We start from the raw sequence: 15444 nt of genomic DNA, 5'->3' as shown, positions 1-15444 counted from the left end.
CACAGCTTCCAAACTGAAAGATTTGAAAACTATTGGCTTTCTTATTCATACAACAGATATACCAGAAGAATGTTGTAATAATAGGTCAACATTTGATCATTCAAACTATATACTATACAAAACTATATACCCTACAAACAGTGGTGAGATTCAGCCAGTTCACACCACTTTGTCAGAACCGGTAGTTAATTTTTTGTTGCCCAGGCCCAGAATGGACTTCCGGAAGCGGCATCCACACAGAGAACTGGTTGTTCACCACTGCCTACAAAATCCTACAGGCATTTGGGAAAATGAGGTTAGTAGATTCAGTTGCTTTTCACTGTACTGGTAGTCCTTGACCTATGACCACAATAGAACACAAAATTTCTGTTGCTGAGTTTTGCCCCATTTTATGACCTTTTGCCATAGTTGTTAAGTGAATCACTGCAGTTGTTAAGTTAGTAACATGGTTGCTAAGTGAATCTGGCTTCCTCATTGATTTTGCCTATCAAAAGGTTGCAAAAGGTGATCATATGAACTTGGGACACAGCAACAGTCATGAGTATGAACTGGTTGCCAAGCATCTGAATTCTGATCACATACATCAGCGGTTCCCAACCTTTTCTATACCCCGCACCCCTAGAACGCTTCTGATATATTCTCGCACCTCTTACAAAAGTAATACCTGGTTATGCAAATGCACTATAATTTTGAAACTTTTTTTTTTGCACCCCTTGGGATATTGTCTTACACCCCTGGTTGGAAACCCCTGACATATATGAACATGGGATTGCTACAAAGGTTGTAAGTGTGAAAAATGGTCATAAGTCACTTTTTTCAGTGATGTAACTTTGAACGGTTACTAAATGAACTGTCCTAAGTCGAGGACTACCTGTAATCACAGCCAATGTTGACTCTCTTAACTTATGTGAGCATCACCTTTTACCACAATATCTTACATTTATTTACTCGGCATTTTGATGATTTAATAGTGGGAAGGGCATAAAATATAAAAACAAAATTAAAACTAACAACATAACAATCCAGCAGTCAGAAAGATAATGGTATTTTAATCTTGCCATTATATTTTAAAATGATGAATTAAAAAACAGACCAAATTGAAAACACGCCATCCGATGCTCTGAAGAAGTCCCTTGAGCATCTGGTATACTGAGTTGGAGAGGCCATTTTGAGAAAAAAGCTTTTGCAATTTTCATCTTGGAGAGAAGTAGTTCAGCTGGTGTTTATCCTTTAAATAATCTAGTCCAAAACCATATAAAATACCTGGAAACACATAGAGGGGATAGACATAGTCACCTTTCATTGTGTTAGATTTTGTTTGGAGGTAGTGATGCCTTCTTAAACCAAATTTAACAACTGAAGCAACGTCCTGAATAAAAATCCTATTCATGCCATCCAGCCACTATGTTGGTATCTGCATGCAGAATCTACCGTACAGTATGTATATGTGCATGTATGTGCACCTTGGCAAGGTTTTTCTAAACTGGCTTGCCACTACCTTCCTAGGGCTGACAGAAAAGGACTGGCCCAGGGTCACCCAACTGGCTTTGTACCTAAGGCAGAACTAGAACTTAGTTTCTAGACGGATTCATTAACCACTGTACTATCAAATATTTATAATTACACATTTTAATATTAATTAAATGAAGAATGATTTTATACATCCATAGAGTATTTCATTTGAGCAGCATAGTGGCCTACAGCAGCAGTCCCCAACCTTTATGGCTTGGCGGCATGGTGTAGGGGGGAGGGGAACTGGCCTGCTCTCGCACAAGTTGAGCTGCACATGCATGTGCGCGCTGACCTGTGACTCGTGCAAGTTGAGCTGTGTGCACGCCAGCCTGCCACTCATGCAAATTGAATTCACATGGCCTGGTTCTGAAGAGGCCACGGCCCGATAGTGGGCCACAGCCTGGGGGGGGTCCCCTAGCCTTGAGGTGGAGATTCTTAGAACGTTGAGAATTCAATTTTTTTTTCCTCAGGAATCAAAGAAAAAAATATCTCTGAACTTCACATAGATGTCAGGAATGTCATGTGGCCAGTAAATGCTCAGCTCTGTTCAGTTGCCCTGACTCTGTAAAGGGATTACAAAGTTGTAAAAAAAAAGAAATAGAATATTTCATTCATCAGCGTGGAGGTATTGTTGCTGGACTCCTTCAGTATAGCATTATGTGCAAAAATTTGTCCCTTTATTTGGATTTGTTAGCTAGTGGGCTGCAATTCTTCCTTACTTGGAGATATGCCAGCAAAAGGACTTCTGAATCTAACACAGAGATCAAAATGGTTTCTAAGGAAAGTCTGGTAATGGTCCCCAATAAGTAGGTATTGCCATTGCCTGCTTCCTAGGGCTGACAGAGAAGGGCTGGCTCAGGGTCACCCTATAGGAGAAGAGCCACCCATCACCCATTCACTAAAACAATACATTGAGGTTATAAATACAGACAGGCCTCCAAGACATCTCTTCATGATAAATAAGCAGCTAAAGAACAGGAAAGCCCTTATGTGCTACTTTCCCAGAGTTCAAGTTGAGTTGAGTTCAAGTCCCATCATACACACACACACACACACACACACACACTCAAGGTACTCTGGCGTAACCAAACCCCACAGAGCTCCATTAACAGTTTCCACATATACTTTTTTAAAGGGCGAAGTGTGAGAAAAATACCTTGCCAGGCAATAGAGATTGGATGAGGAACAAGGTGATATTTAGATAGCTGTGAAATAGCATCAGCCACCTCCTATATACTATATAGCTTACTGATTTAGGGCAGAAGGCTTGAAAGCAGGAGGTTAGAAATGTAAAGGGAAATATTGACCCAGCCACCTTTAGTACACCTAGCTATGAACTTATTTTATGCAAGCAAATAAAAGGCAGAACCAAGGACTTCATCCGTTCTATAAACCCCAAGGAGCAATTCCTTACCACCACCCCAACCCTACAGTAGCAAACAGAAAAAGCCACCAGAGGGTATCTATCTTCCCTCAGCCTCAAGAACCAGCTAAATCACAAGAATGCTTTCTTCAGTGGGAGCCCAAATGCGTAGTCATCCCAGGTTTGAATTCAGCATGTAGTTTATGTATTTTATTGTAGATTTAGATTTAATAGTTTTTGGGCTCCAAAATTACTCTGGGTAGCTTGAATCTTAAAAGGGTAAAGTAAAATAATAAACAGAGGAAAACATGTATGTCCAGACAAGACAAACTCCATACACTATGAAAACTGTACTCAACAGATCAGCAGCCACACTACTCCGATGCCTGGGAAAAGTCAGTTTTTAAAGACTTCTGGAACATAATCAAGATAGGAAAAACATGGATATCTGCAGAAATGTTTCCTCTGGCTCTGCATCATAATTCCAAAATCTTCCATCAAGATCTGTTTCCAACCACTTCTAAATCAATCTGAAAATTAAATCCATAAAGCTTTTCTTCTGTATCACAAGCTCAGTCCAACCAATTGCATGCTCCTGCAACAGGAGAATCTCTAGACCACTACAGTAGGACTTGATTAGATTGAACTGAACCTCAGCTTCAGTGCATTTGAAGGAAAAAAACACTTAAAACTACATCAAGCTACTGGTTAGGAAATGGTTATACAGGTGAAACTCGAAAAATTAGAATATTGTGCAAAAGTTCATTTATTTCAGTAATGCAACTTAAAAGGGGAAACTAATATATGAGATAGACTCATTACATGCAAAGCAGAACAATTGTGACAAATCACGGCTTGAACTATCTTGCTTTGCATGTAATGACTCTATCTCATATATTAGTTTCCCCTTTTAAGTTGCATTACTGAAATAAATGAACTTTTGTACGATATTCTAATTTTTTGAGTTTCACCTGTATATGTAGTGTATTGGTGACACATATTTTATTTACAACTATCGTCTCATCATCTCATTGTATAGCAGAAGGAATCAGGGAATGAGATAACCAACAAATGTTTGGACTCCCAGTTGGCGCCTGTGTGACATATTCAAGTTTTTTTTCAATATACAACTTGGTAAATCCACAGGATGGATATGCAATCACAAAAGTTTCTACCCAATTCTAATGCTATTTTGTATGATGAATGAAATGTACCTTTTAATTCCTCTGCAATCTATAATAGATATTTTATAGTGCTATGCCTTATATCTGTGTTCATTGAGCCTTCACCCAAATAATTTGAAACGCTCTGAAATAAAATGTGCACAGTGCACATAAATACAGGTTCTCTAGTTTCTGAAGGGATTTGAAAAAGAATGGAAATAATACCATGAGTCTGCAGTGAGCCTTCAGAGAATTAGCTACGCATGTTGACATTTCACATTGTATTTGAAGGAGTGAAAGCAGATTCATCTGTTTCCTAAAATAACACTTTAAAAGGTATGCAGAATGACATAATATGTCCCACTGAACAAAAATTGAGTAAGGTTACATTTAATATATTGACAAAGGTATGTTAGTGATCAGTTTGTTTCCTTTCTGATTCACTGCCAATAAGAATTTTATTTCAGCCAGTTGCCTTGGGAATAAGCAAAACAAAACAACCAAAATGGAATATTGCCCTTTATTACCCCACCCATCAAAATCTATGTTTTTCAAGCGTTTATCCATGAAACAAGCTTTCAGGATTCACCCAGAAATACCGTAGTGTTCTATATTGATTCCTGTATTAGTATTAAAGTATTTGTTTAAAATATTAGATGAGCATTCCACAAGCCTAAATATATATTAGCATATAACTGATGATGTGCTCACATTTAGGTAGAACACTGCAATTTTCTTATATCTAAGTGGTTTTTGCTCTGCCAGTGTAACACATTAGCTTTAAAAATATTTATGGCAGTAATCCAATAAATTTGACACAAAAGTCAAAGTTAAGCAGTGGTGCAGTTTTGGCAACTCTTTATGTTCTCGGTAGGCATTTGATAAGAATCCAAAAAACACATAAGCCCAAACTCAGTAAATCACAACTGAAACATCAGAGCCCCATGTGAGCAAAATATATTGCAATATACTCCATGTCCATCCGTAGCTTCAAATCTACTCTATCTCAGGTGCTGTTGATGCATGAGAAAGGCAGCCTGAAAGACTATTTTTTCTAAGGAGGGCTGGGACTATTGATCTTTAATTCCTCCAGTTTAAAGAAGGATCAAGGCATTTTCTTTTAAAATGATGCCAGAACTTATACTATTTTTTTCTTCCTATCCTAAGATGATGAGAAACATAATGGTAACATTTTTGACCACTGTCCAGCTAACATTCAAAGTACCAAATAATTAAAAAGATTTGTGCAAATTCAAAAAGATGTGGTCCAGAGTTACGCTGCTTATTCTATAGTGCATGGAAATGGCAACTTTACTGTCTTTACAAAAGCAATTGTTCCTATCTGAATTGTAAAATTTTCCACTGACCCCAACACTATCCATAATTTTATTGCACTAACAGAAGATAAAAAGTTGTTCCATTTTTGTGTTCCTGCTTAAGGTTGCCAAGGAGTCAGTATTGAAGCGGTTGTCCTAGCATTACTGGTCAGGAGGAGAAATAGATGGAAGTTTCTAGTGATCATGTTGAAAATGGTAAAAGTAGTCGACTTACGATGACAATTGGGATCATTAAATAAAGTAGTTGTTAAGTGAGTTGCATCCAATTTTACAACCTTTTATGCTGCAGCAATTAAATGAATCATGTGGCTGTTAAGCAAATCTAGCTTCCCTCATTGACTTTGCTTGTTGGAAGCCCCTGAAGAAGATTGTAAATGGTGATCACATGACCCAGAACACTTAGCAACCATTCTAAATAAGTGCCAGTCTTCTTCATATTCTCTCTCTCTCTCTCTCTTCTATTTTTCTGGAAACAACTTTGCATACTTTAAAAATAGCAGCTCAATAAACTTTTACAAAATATCACATTTTGCATCCATTATTTTAATTTGGAATCCCTGCCTTGTCACATTACCCAAAATCTTTCTCTGTAGTGTAAGATATATTTAAGGCACGTGGATAATAAATTACATTTAAAAGTTTTGTATTTTAATTTACTGAACATACAAGTGAAAATGAAAAGTAATAAACAGATATATGCACAATTTATTCACAGTCTGAAATTATTAAAAAAAATATTTGAAATGATCAAAAGGACAATTTCATATTGTCAAAGCTATTAATAAAAGTGTGTAGATAAGGAAATAATCAGTAGTAAGTTTTCAGGTATACTAATTCTGGAACTAGTAAACTATTAATGATGGTGCAGATTTTCCTTCTCAGTTTAAGCATGTAATGTACACGACAGGGGACAAGCCAAATTACTGACTTGTGAAATTCACTTTTTGAAAAGGAAGAGACACATCCAGTTCCATCACATGCTATAGTGGCTGTCCAGTTCCACCATTCTAAAAATGTTTGAAAAGTGAACTCAGCTTAAGCATGTAAGATGTTCTTCTTCAGTAATAATAATGGTGTGACATTTCTTGATCCTATCAGTAATGTCTTTGGTTAGCCTTGATAGCACCGACAGTAGGAGAGGGAAAGCTAAGCACTGTGGCTCTTCAGATCCCAGCCTTTCTTCACAGGTCAGCCATGACTTTCATCATCCTGGTCTCCTCAATATGTTGGAGGTCAATGAGCACTTAGTGGCAAACTTTTAATATTTCAAGCAACCTTCCCCACTCATTGCTCCTCAGATATTCTGTTTCAATTCTTTGAGACCACACTGGCTAAGAATTCTGGGAAAGGAACTCCAACATTTTTAGAGGAAACCAGGATGATGAAAGTCGTGGCCGACCTGTGAAGAAAGGCTGGGATCTGAACAGCCACAATGCTTAGTTTTCCTTCTCCTAATGTCAGTGCTACCAAGGCTAAGCAAAGAGACTTCTATATGATCAAGAAATGTCACACAATTATTATTACTGAAGAGGAACATTATATATACTTAAACTAAGCTCATTTTTTAAACACTTTCAGAATCGTGGAACTGGGCAGCCCCTATAGCATATAGTAGAAATGTGTTGAACTAGACAACACATAGCTATGGACTGTGTTCTCCTTCAATGACGAGGGATATTTTCTCCTCACTCTTATATCTGAATGTCTATGAAAATTGGTGATGATCAACGTATTTGATTGAATAGGCATTTCTGAAATGGCCTTGCCATTAAAATGTCATCTCTTAATGACTAAATATTTCTTCTTCCATATAATAATTTCACTATTTTAAGATACAGGATATTCACTAGAGAAAGGTGTTGAATAGGCACTAAGTCATTTCTTTCAAGAACAGTTATCTACAAAAGTTTAGATTTCATTCACAGACAACTCAGTGCACAATAGCATCAGCAGCTCCTTCACTATAGACAACCAGTATAATCAAGATAATTGTTTCTTAATCCATCTTAGTCTTGTGCTGGGCTCTAGCAGTAACCTATTTGACAGCACATAGAGCTGGACACTGAGGTTTTCTGTAAACAATAAGTTGCCCCTCCAACAGCTTCAATCATATTTATTCAAATAAATGGATTTTAAATTATTAATGGATCTTAAATTTTGTGGGCTCTAAATCCAAGCTTTTATGTATATCAGCATCTTTTTTGTCCACAAAGAGATCCAATTCTGAAGGAGAATGCAGATAAAGAACAAGAGTTACAAAGGTAAATCTGAATATGCCAAAATGGTATCTTGACAAACCCATAAAAACTACATTTCAGTATTTTTTCTTTGGCTAACATTCAACTTAGATAATCTCGAGCAATTATATTTTGGATTCATCATTCATAGCAAAATATCATTTTTTATCTTTAGATATTACTTAACATAAGCAATGTATCAATGTTCCTTTGAATGCCAGTAGAACATAGTTTCCAATTGATTTTTAAATGATGCATATTTGTTTTTAATTTGATTTTTAAAAGTTTGCTCTCAGTCTTTTTCAAGCAGCAATTGAATGGACAATGCAATCATCTGTCAAAGCAATGCCCCAACACAAGATGTATACTATTAATCTAAAGAATCATTAAATAAGCTTGGCAAAATTCTTAAGTGTTAAGTAAAGTGAATGTGTGGAAGACATTCACTTTATTTTTGCATTCAGCTTTCAGTTCCAGAAGAATAAGCATTTTAAAGCTCAGGAAAAAAAAATTTAGTTTGAGGTACTAAAGAAATAAAGCTTCGAACAGCGTAGGAAGTCTGTAGTCAGCATTTTTTGTCAATGATAGGCTTACCACAGATCGCCAAACTAAATCATACTTCTTCTAGACAGATTAAAAGGAGGAATGCAAGTGGTAGTTCAGCCAAAGTTAATATCCTCTAGATATTTTGAACTGCAATATACATAATTCCAAGGCTGAACATTTTAGAAGTTGTGTTGAATCTACTACTGGTGGACAGCAGATTGTGGAGGCCTGCTACTGTTAGAAATTCCAACCCAGGGAGGTCTGGGAACATACAAAATTTTGCTCTGTAAAAGTTTACAGATTCATTTGATGAATGACACAGTCACACAGATTATCTCACCAGTCAAAGTAAAGGATGGCTCTTGCTAGGAGGGAAGTTCACTGAAAACCTCCATACCTGCACTAAGAAGGAAGTCAGAAACTGAGACTACAAGACATTACTCCAAGTCCTTCAACAAGTCTTATTTAGAATATTATTTCTTAAATAAAACCAACTGAGGCAGTTGTGAGAAAACCCCAAATAAGAGTTACCCGCCTATATGCTTCATTCTTTATGGTTGAAATTCTTCCCAGTGCAGCTGCTGATTTTGAATGCAGGAACAGTGAAAACTCATCGGAGTCCTGACCAACTGTGTAAATATGATGCCCAACCAGAGGCCTGGGACAGGCTTTCTTCGTCACCTTACAAAACACAACACAACCCATATTGGTTTTAAATATCCAGCCCCAGATTTAAATGACAAGACATAAAGCCAATTCAATCTTTTAGTAAACTACATTATATCTTTAATGTGCATACTTAAGATGATTAGTATGATTAGAATCACACTAATTACCAATGGTAGGAAGGCATCTGATAGCACCTTTTTTGACTAACACATTGAATTAAAAGGCATCATTTTTGTGAGATGTAGAGATCCAGCAGAGTTAAGCAAGAAGTGTCAAAGATCTGCCATGAAATAGACACTCTCTTGTTTCATACAGATTGACTGGATAATGATTTTCAGGCACTTTGCTCAATGTTTTTTTAAATGAATAAATTTAAAAAAAATATTGAGAAAGAAAATCGTTCTATAGTTAAATGTTTTGAATAATTTGAACATAAGTAGTCACAGATGGTTTCTTAGAAGCAACAGTTTAAATTGTACTATTGTTTTTGTTAATCTTTTTTCAAGAGTGTCAAATACAGGAAAATAATGGTTCAAATTAGTTGCAGATATGTTCAAACAAATGTTACCGTGTTTCCCTGAAAATACGACCTAGCCATAAAATAAGACCTAGCTTATTTTGGGGGGTTTGGGCTAATATAAGCCCTATCCCCCAAAGTAAGCCCTACTTAAGACCCCACCCACTCCGTCCCACCATTGGTTTTTTGGCAAGTCGGATCGCATCTCCCCCTGCCTTACCTGCTGTTCAATGTTGTGGCTTGGCTAAACAGTTCCCATCAGCTTCAGGAAACCTGGGTGATGGAAACCTTAGGCCAGGTTCCTCACAGCTGAAGCAATTTGGCTTGCCTGGGGTCAGGTTGGCCGTCGCAGGAGGCGTGGCCCATCCCTGTCCTCCAGCTCTGCTGCCTTTATGAGATGAGCCTCCCACGACGGCCAACCTGACCCTGGGTGAGCCGGATTGTTTACAGGGAGAAGCTATGTGTTGCACAAGGACAACTGCAAAGGGCATGCGCGGATCTCTGCAACTCCTGGAGGCTCTGAGCACTGCTTTTCATGATTATTATTATTATTATTTATTAAACTTATATACTGCCCTTCTCCCGTAGGACCCAGGGCGGTTCACAAGGCAATTAAAACATTACAATACAAAAATTAATAACAATTAAAATAGATTAAATTTTCCTTAATTAAAATCTAAAACCCCTATGACTCTGATTAAAAACCCAATTACAATAAGTTAAAAAATTAAAAAAATTCCTCAGTCCTGGCCGGAAAGCTCAAAGAGCCAGGTCTTCAGGTCCCGGCGGAACGAACGAAAATCAGGGGCAGTCCTAAGCTCTACGGGTAACTGGTTCCAGAGGGCAGGCGCGCCCACAGAGAAGGCCCTCCCCCTGGGTGTTGCCCACCGGCAATCCTTTGCCGGCGGCACCCTGAGAAGGCCCTCCCTGTGGGAGCGCACAGGACGAAGGGAACTTGATGCTGGCAGCAGGTGTTCCCTCAGATATCCTGGACCCAAGCCATTTAGGGCTTTATAGGTCATCACCAGCACCTTGATGCTGTTTTTGGCGCCGCGTCTATGTGCACGTTTGCCTCACTGTTTTCGGCAGTGCTTTGGGGGGATGGTCTATCCCCATTTGCAGCATGGCCACCATCCAATCGCCGCACTGCCTCTCAGGAGGGCAGCGTCAGCTGCCAATGCAGCGGCAGGGAAGATGGAAGGCAATCCCGCCCACCAGATCAGCCTGGCTGGGATGGGGTGGGAAACCGAGTGGCACAAAAAGCAGTGCTCAGAGCCTCCAGGAGCTGCAGGGATCCGCACCCTTTGCAGTTGTCCTCCTGCAAGCAATCCAGCTTGTCAAGGGTCAAGTTGGCCATCGCGGGAGGCTCGTCCTGCATGTAGGCCATAGAAAAAAATAAGACACTCTCCAAAAATAAGCTCTAATGGGTCTTTTGGGCCTAAAATAAATATAAGACCTGGGCTTATTTTGGGGAAAACACGGGTACCATGTGTCCCTTCCTTTACCAATGCTAGTAGCAAAACAGATTCACATACCTTGAGCTATTGCAACAAGTTTTCCTTTTTCTTCTGGGCTTAGCTGCAACATGGTGTCTATCACTGGAAGAAGTCTCTGTCTTTCACTGCCTGATTTTAGAAATATAAACTGCAGCAGGACATTCTTCAAATATTCCAGATTAGCAACAGATTTCTCTCGTTCCTGGTTTCTTTCTAATCGCCTTACTTCATTTTTAAGAAGCTGAGAATGAAAAAAACAAACCCCAAATAAATATTTCTCTGAATGAAGACAAGAAAGCACAGAATTTATCAGACCAAGTTATATTAGAAACATAACTCTGAAAACAATATAAGCAGCTATTCCCTGTTAAAAGAGTCAAGACAGACTTAATGTAGTGTAATAGTGAGGTCAGGGTCAATTTGTGGTCCTTCAGGTATTGCTGAATACATTTCTCACAATTATTAATCATTAGCTATGTGTCTCAGACTGAAAGGAATAAAACTCACATTTCCTGATTTTTCCATAATAAATTCCTACTCACAGTCAGGCAAAGATTAACTGAGCACACCAATGATCTCCAAGAAATCTGCCAGAGGCTTGGAATGTTGCACTGTGTTCCTTCTGATTTGTCCCATTTGATGGGAAAATACACCAGCTTCTCTGAGTTGTTGGGGAGATAGCATGGCAACCACTTCTTCAGGCCTCCATGACTTTAATCCAGGCTATGACCTACAAACATCTGGCCAACATCTGACACATTTCAATCTATTTCAGGACCATGTCTCAGGTAATGGACTTTGTCAAATGCTTCTATCCCCTAAATGTGTCCTCAAGCCTTTTCTCCTCTTTGGCAGGCCTTCTATTTCCTGAGGTGTTTGTGCGGCTACCAAGAGCCGAACAACACACAGAGAAGGGGCTATATTTTACCTCACATTCTCAGGAACAATAGAGCTTTTTATGAATAGTTCTGTAAACAGACTATACATTAAATAGTGATTATACAGCACATGGGAAATAAATAATTATACTAACTAAATCAGGAATGTCAAACTGCCAGCCCGCAGGCTGAATGCATCATACTAAAACCGCGCCCACCCCATTGCCAGCAATGGAGGAAAAGTCATGATACATTGCGCAACATCATGTGACATCGCGAATTTGACATGCCTAAACTAAATGAACTAAAATTAAAATCTCTAACACAAAGATTTATATGACAAATATAAATATCTAAATAAAATGAATTCAACAGTTAGGTTTATCACTAAATCTAGATCATATTGCAACATATGTGACATCTGTTTAGAATTTTTTCAAAAATAGATACCTAACTCATATCCCAGATCTAGTCCTTAAAATCGGGAAAGTGTCTCTCTTTCCAATTCAGAATTATATTTTTTATCATATCCCAACCAAAGCTATTTTATCAGATGACAAAGTCTACATTTTACAAATATAATTCCACATCATATTGAAAACCTGAACCATAATTGTTTTAACATATGTATTTATTTGAAACCATAATGGATATTAAACTAGGACTAAATCATGTGTCTTAAAAAAATTCAAACATCATATATTGCCAACATAAGAAAATATTGCTTCCGGTGGCTGCGTGGCGCCGGAGACAGCCTTCCCGGGCTGCCCGCGGCTCAGCTGAGTGATTTTCGCCCGAAACAGCGCCGATCAGCTGTTCAGGCGAATTTGAAGCCCCCTCCTCGGGAGAAGAGGAGGGGGTGAGGCCCCAGGTAGGGGTCGAGTTCTCCGGGGCCGCCTGAGCTTGCAGCTTGGGCGGCTGAAGGATCGAACTCCCCCGTAGCCTGGGTCGCTCCCAGCTGGCCAGCGCCTCTGCTCCTGATTTCTTGGAGCAGAGCCAGGCATCTGCGACCACCCCTGCCTGAAGGAAGGACTATGGAATAAAAAGAGCAGGCAGAGCGGTACAAGAGGAAAAGGTGAAGAGGATTATTTTATTTTACTCTCGAGCTTGATGGACTTTTTAAACTTAAAGTGAAAGTGCGTCACAATTGAAAGTAAAAGATGGCGGCTAAACCTCCCCCTAAAACTCTTTGGAGTGCTGGAACTTCTCCGGTGCAACAATCATCATTGCAGGCATTGCATCCTCCTGATGTATTGACATCAAAGGATTTACAAGATGCTCTTGAAAAACATACTCAGGTAATTTTGGAATCAATGGGTGATAAATTTGCACAGATGGAGGAGAAATTGGAGAAGTTGGAGGAGAGAATGGAGGAGAGGATGGAACAGAAGTTCAGTGTGATGAAGGCAGACATTTTGTCTTCAGTGTATAAAGTGGCTGAATGTGTGGAAGATTTGGAGGAAAAAGTGGAAGATTTGACTCAAAAGAATGCCATATTAGAAGCAAAAGTATTGGAGAATGAAGATTTAAGAGACAAAATGGATAGAGAATTGAGTCTTGCTCAATATTTCCAGATGCAGTTTGCCATTAGAATCAGAGGTTTAAAGGAGAATATTAAGGAAGATCTAAAGCAGCTGGTTTCTGAGGCTCTCGAAGTGGGATTGAATCAGCCAGCATCTGAAATAAAAGGAGGCATGGATAAAGTGTTTCGTGTGAACTCATGGATTGCTAGACAGAGAAAGTTGCCTAGAGATGTGGTGGTTTATTTTGCAAAAAGGGAAATTAGAGATGAAGTTATACAAGCTGCCTATGATACTAAAGTTGTGATTGCTGATCAAGAAGTTCTGGTTCTAAAAGAAATTCCTCCAAAGATTTTAAGGAGAAGGAAGGATTTTACATTTCTTGTGCAAGAGCTCAAGCAACGAGATATAAGGTTCAGATGGGAGATCCCAGCTGGGTTGATGGTGATGCATGAAGGTAAAAGGTACCGTCTGGTTACTGTGATGCAAGCGCGTGATTTTTACAACAATGTTTTAAAAGCAACCCCATTAACACTTCTGGAAGCTGCAAAGGGATCTGGAGAAGGAGAACATCAAGAGGCTGAAGATGGACAGATAGAGGAGAATGGTGCTGGAGGAGATCAAGTTACAACTTCTTTGGATGATCCCAGAGAACAGAGGGTGACGCGTGCTGCTTTAAAACGATCAAAAAAGATAAAAGAACAAGATCAGCAGAAGTCTATGGAACTTTCACAACGTACTTACAGCCAAGCAGTGGGAGGTGGGAAAAGATTTGGGTGAGGAATGTAAAATTTACACAAGCTTGAAATCTAAGAGAGAATTTTTACAAAATGTTTTATGGATGGCATTTAGATCTTAAAAAGCTAAGTATGTATCTGAATTATTAGCCTAAATGTTGGAGGTGCGGTGATGAAGACGCAATATATTTTCATATATGGTGGACTTGTAAAAAGGTTAAGGCTTTTTGGATAAAAGTCTGGTGGAACATATAGAAGATTTTTAAACGGAGGTTAAAGTTTTGTCCGCAACTTTTTTTTTTTTTGTTGGGAATAATTACAGATGCTACAGTTGTGGACACTAAGTTGATGTTGAATTTAATTACGGCAGCAAGACTTTTGATAGGTCAGTACTGGAAGAAAGAGGAACTGCCGACCATAGAAGAGTGGACTTTAAAGGTTTCCGACCTGGTTGAAATGGCGAAGATTTCGGCCTATTTGAAAGATTACTTGCAAGAACGCTATATTATGGAAGGGAGAAAATGGATTGAGTTTATCCAGAATAAGTATAGGGTTAAGAAGTTTCATGTAGTATTTGAATAAGTCTTCTTTCTTTTTTTCTTTTTCTATCCTAGTTTTTTTTATATATATTTAATATTACTAAGGTTTGTTTTATCCTATATAAGCTAGAGAGTGATAGATTTTAGAGTTTATGGTTGTTAGTATATGGTTGTTTATGATTGTTTTTTATATATACCTTGTATTTAGCTCTGGGAAGTCGGGGGGGAGGGGGGGAGGGGGGAGAGGAAGGGGGGAGGGAGAAGGGAGGGGGGATTTTTAAGGGAAAAATTGTATGTTAAAACTTTTCAATAAAAAAAAAGAAAATATAATGCCCCATCCCTTTTTAATACCTTGAGGGGGATCCCAAACATTATTTGAGGAGTTCAACTTAAAAGTCTGATATGAACAATTTCTCTTCCCTCTTCCATCCCTTCTGTATTTTATTTGCTTATTCATCCACCAACTTACCTGTGTCCCACTTTTGCCCAACCAATGAAAAATTCTAACAAGAGATCCCAAAGTGCAAAGATAGGAGTTGAATGAAGGATGCCATGACAATAGTGTGTGAATTGTTGTTGTGCAAATAGAATAGAATATCTTCATTGTCATTGTGTACCTCACAATGAAATTATGTCCACAGTGCACACTACACACAAGTAAGAACCACAAGTAAAAATATACATTATATATAGACATCCTTCATATTCTATTCATCATTGCACTGCCCCTAATATTGCACTTCAATGTTGCACTATACAATAGTATTAAATATGGTTACAGTTCTGGGATAAAAACTATTTTGCCTAATTGTCTTTGGTTTTATTATCCTGTACCATCTGCCATTCAAAAACAGAATGTCTGGGATGAGATGAGTCTTTAAGAATGTTTTGAGCTTTCCTAAGACAGCGGGAACTGTACAGTTCATACGG

At 38.5% G+C, this 15444-nt stretch overlaps 2 protein-coding genes across 5 annotated transcripts in view; both read right to left on the bottom strand.

Moving 5' to 3' along the window:
* Positions 1–15444, bottom strand: part of LIMS1 (LIM zinc finger domain containing 1) — a 306378-nt gene that overhangs the window by 85774 nt on the left and 205160 nt on the right. The window lies entirely within an intron of this gene.
* The window catches only part of GCC2 (GRIP and coiled-coil domain containing 2), a 54726-nt gene continuing 40328 nt past the window's right edge, over positions 1047–15444 (bottom strand). For 2 of the 4 annotated variants that reach the window (XM_083362982.1, XM_083362984.1), the window contains exons 22-23: positions 10880–11081; positions 6067–8839 (exon numbers count right to left, since the gene is read on the bottom strand). In XM_083362982.1, the coding sequence (XP_083219108.1) occupies positions 8769–8839; positions 10880–11081 (273 nt within the window). In that variant the 3' untranslated portion in view covers positions 6067–8768. Of the gene's footprint in view, positions 1264–6066; positions 8840–10879; positions 11082–15444 lie in introns of those variants that run through there. The other 2 variants (XR_014492569.1, XM_083362983.1) reach the window with 2 other exon arrangements.

This window comes from Vipera ursinii (genome assembly GCF_947247035.1).
Source record: "Vipera ursinii genome assembly, chromosome: 4".
In the NCBI taxonomy this organism is placed as follows: Eukaryota; Metazoa; Chordata; class Lepidosauria; order Squamata; family Viperidae; genus Vipera; species Vipera ursinii.
Note: the sequence above shows the minus strand (reverse complement) of the source record. Positions and strands in the feature narration are given on the sequence as shown.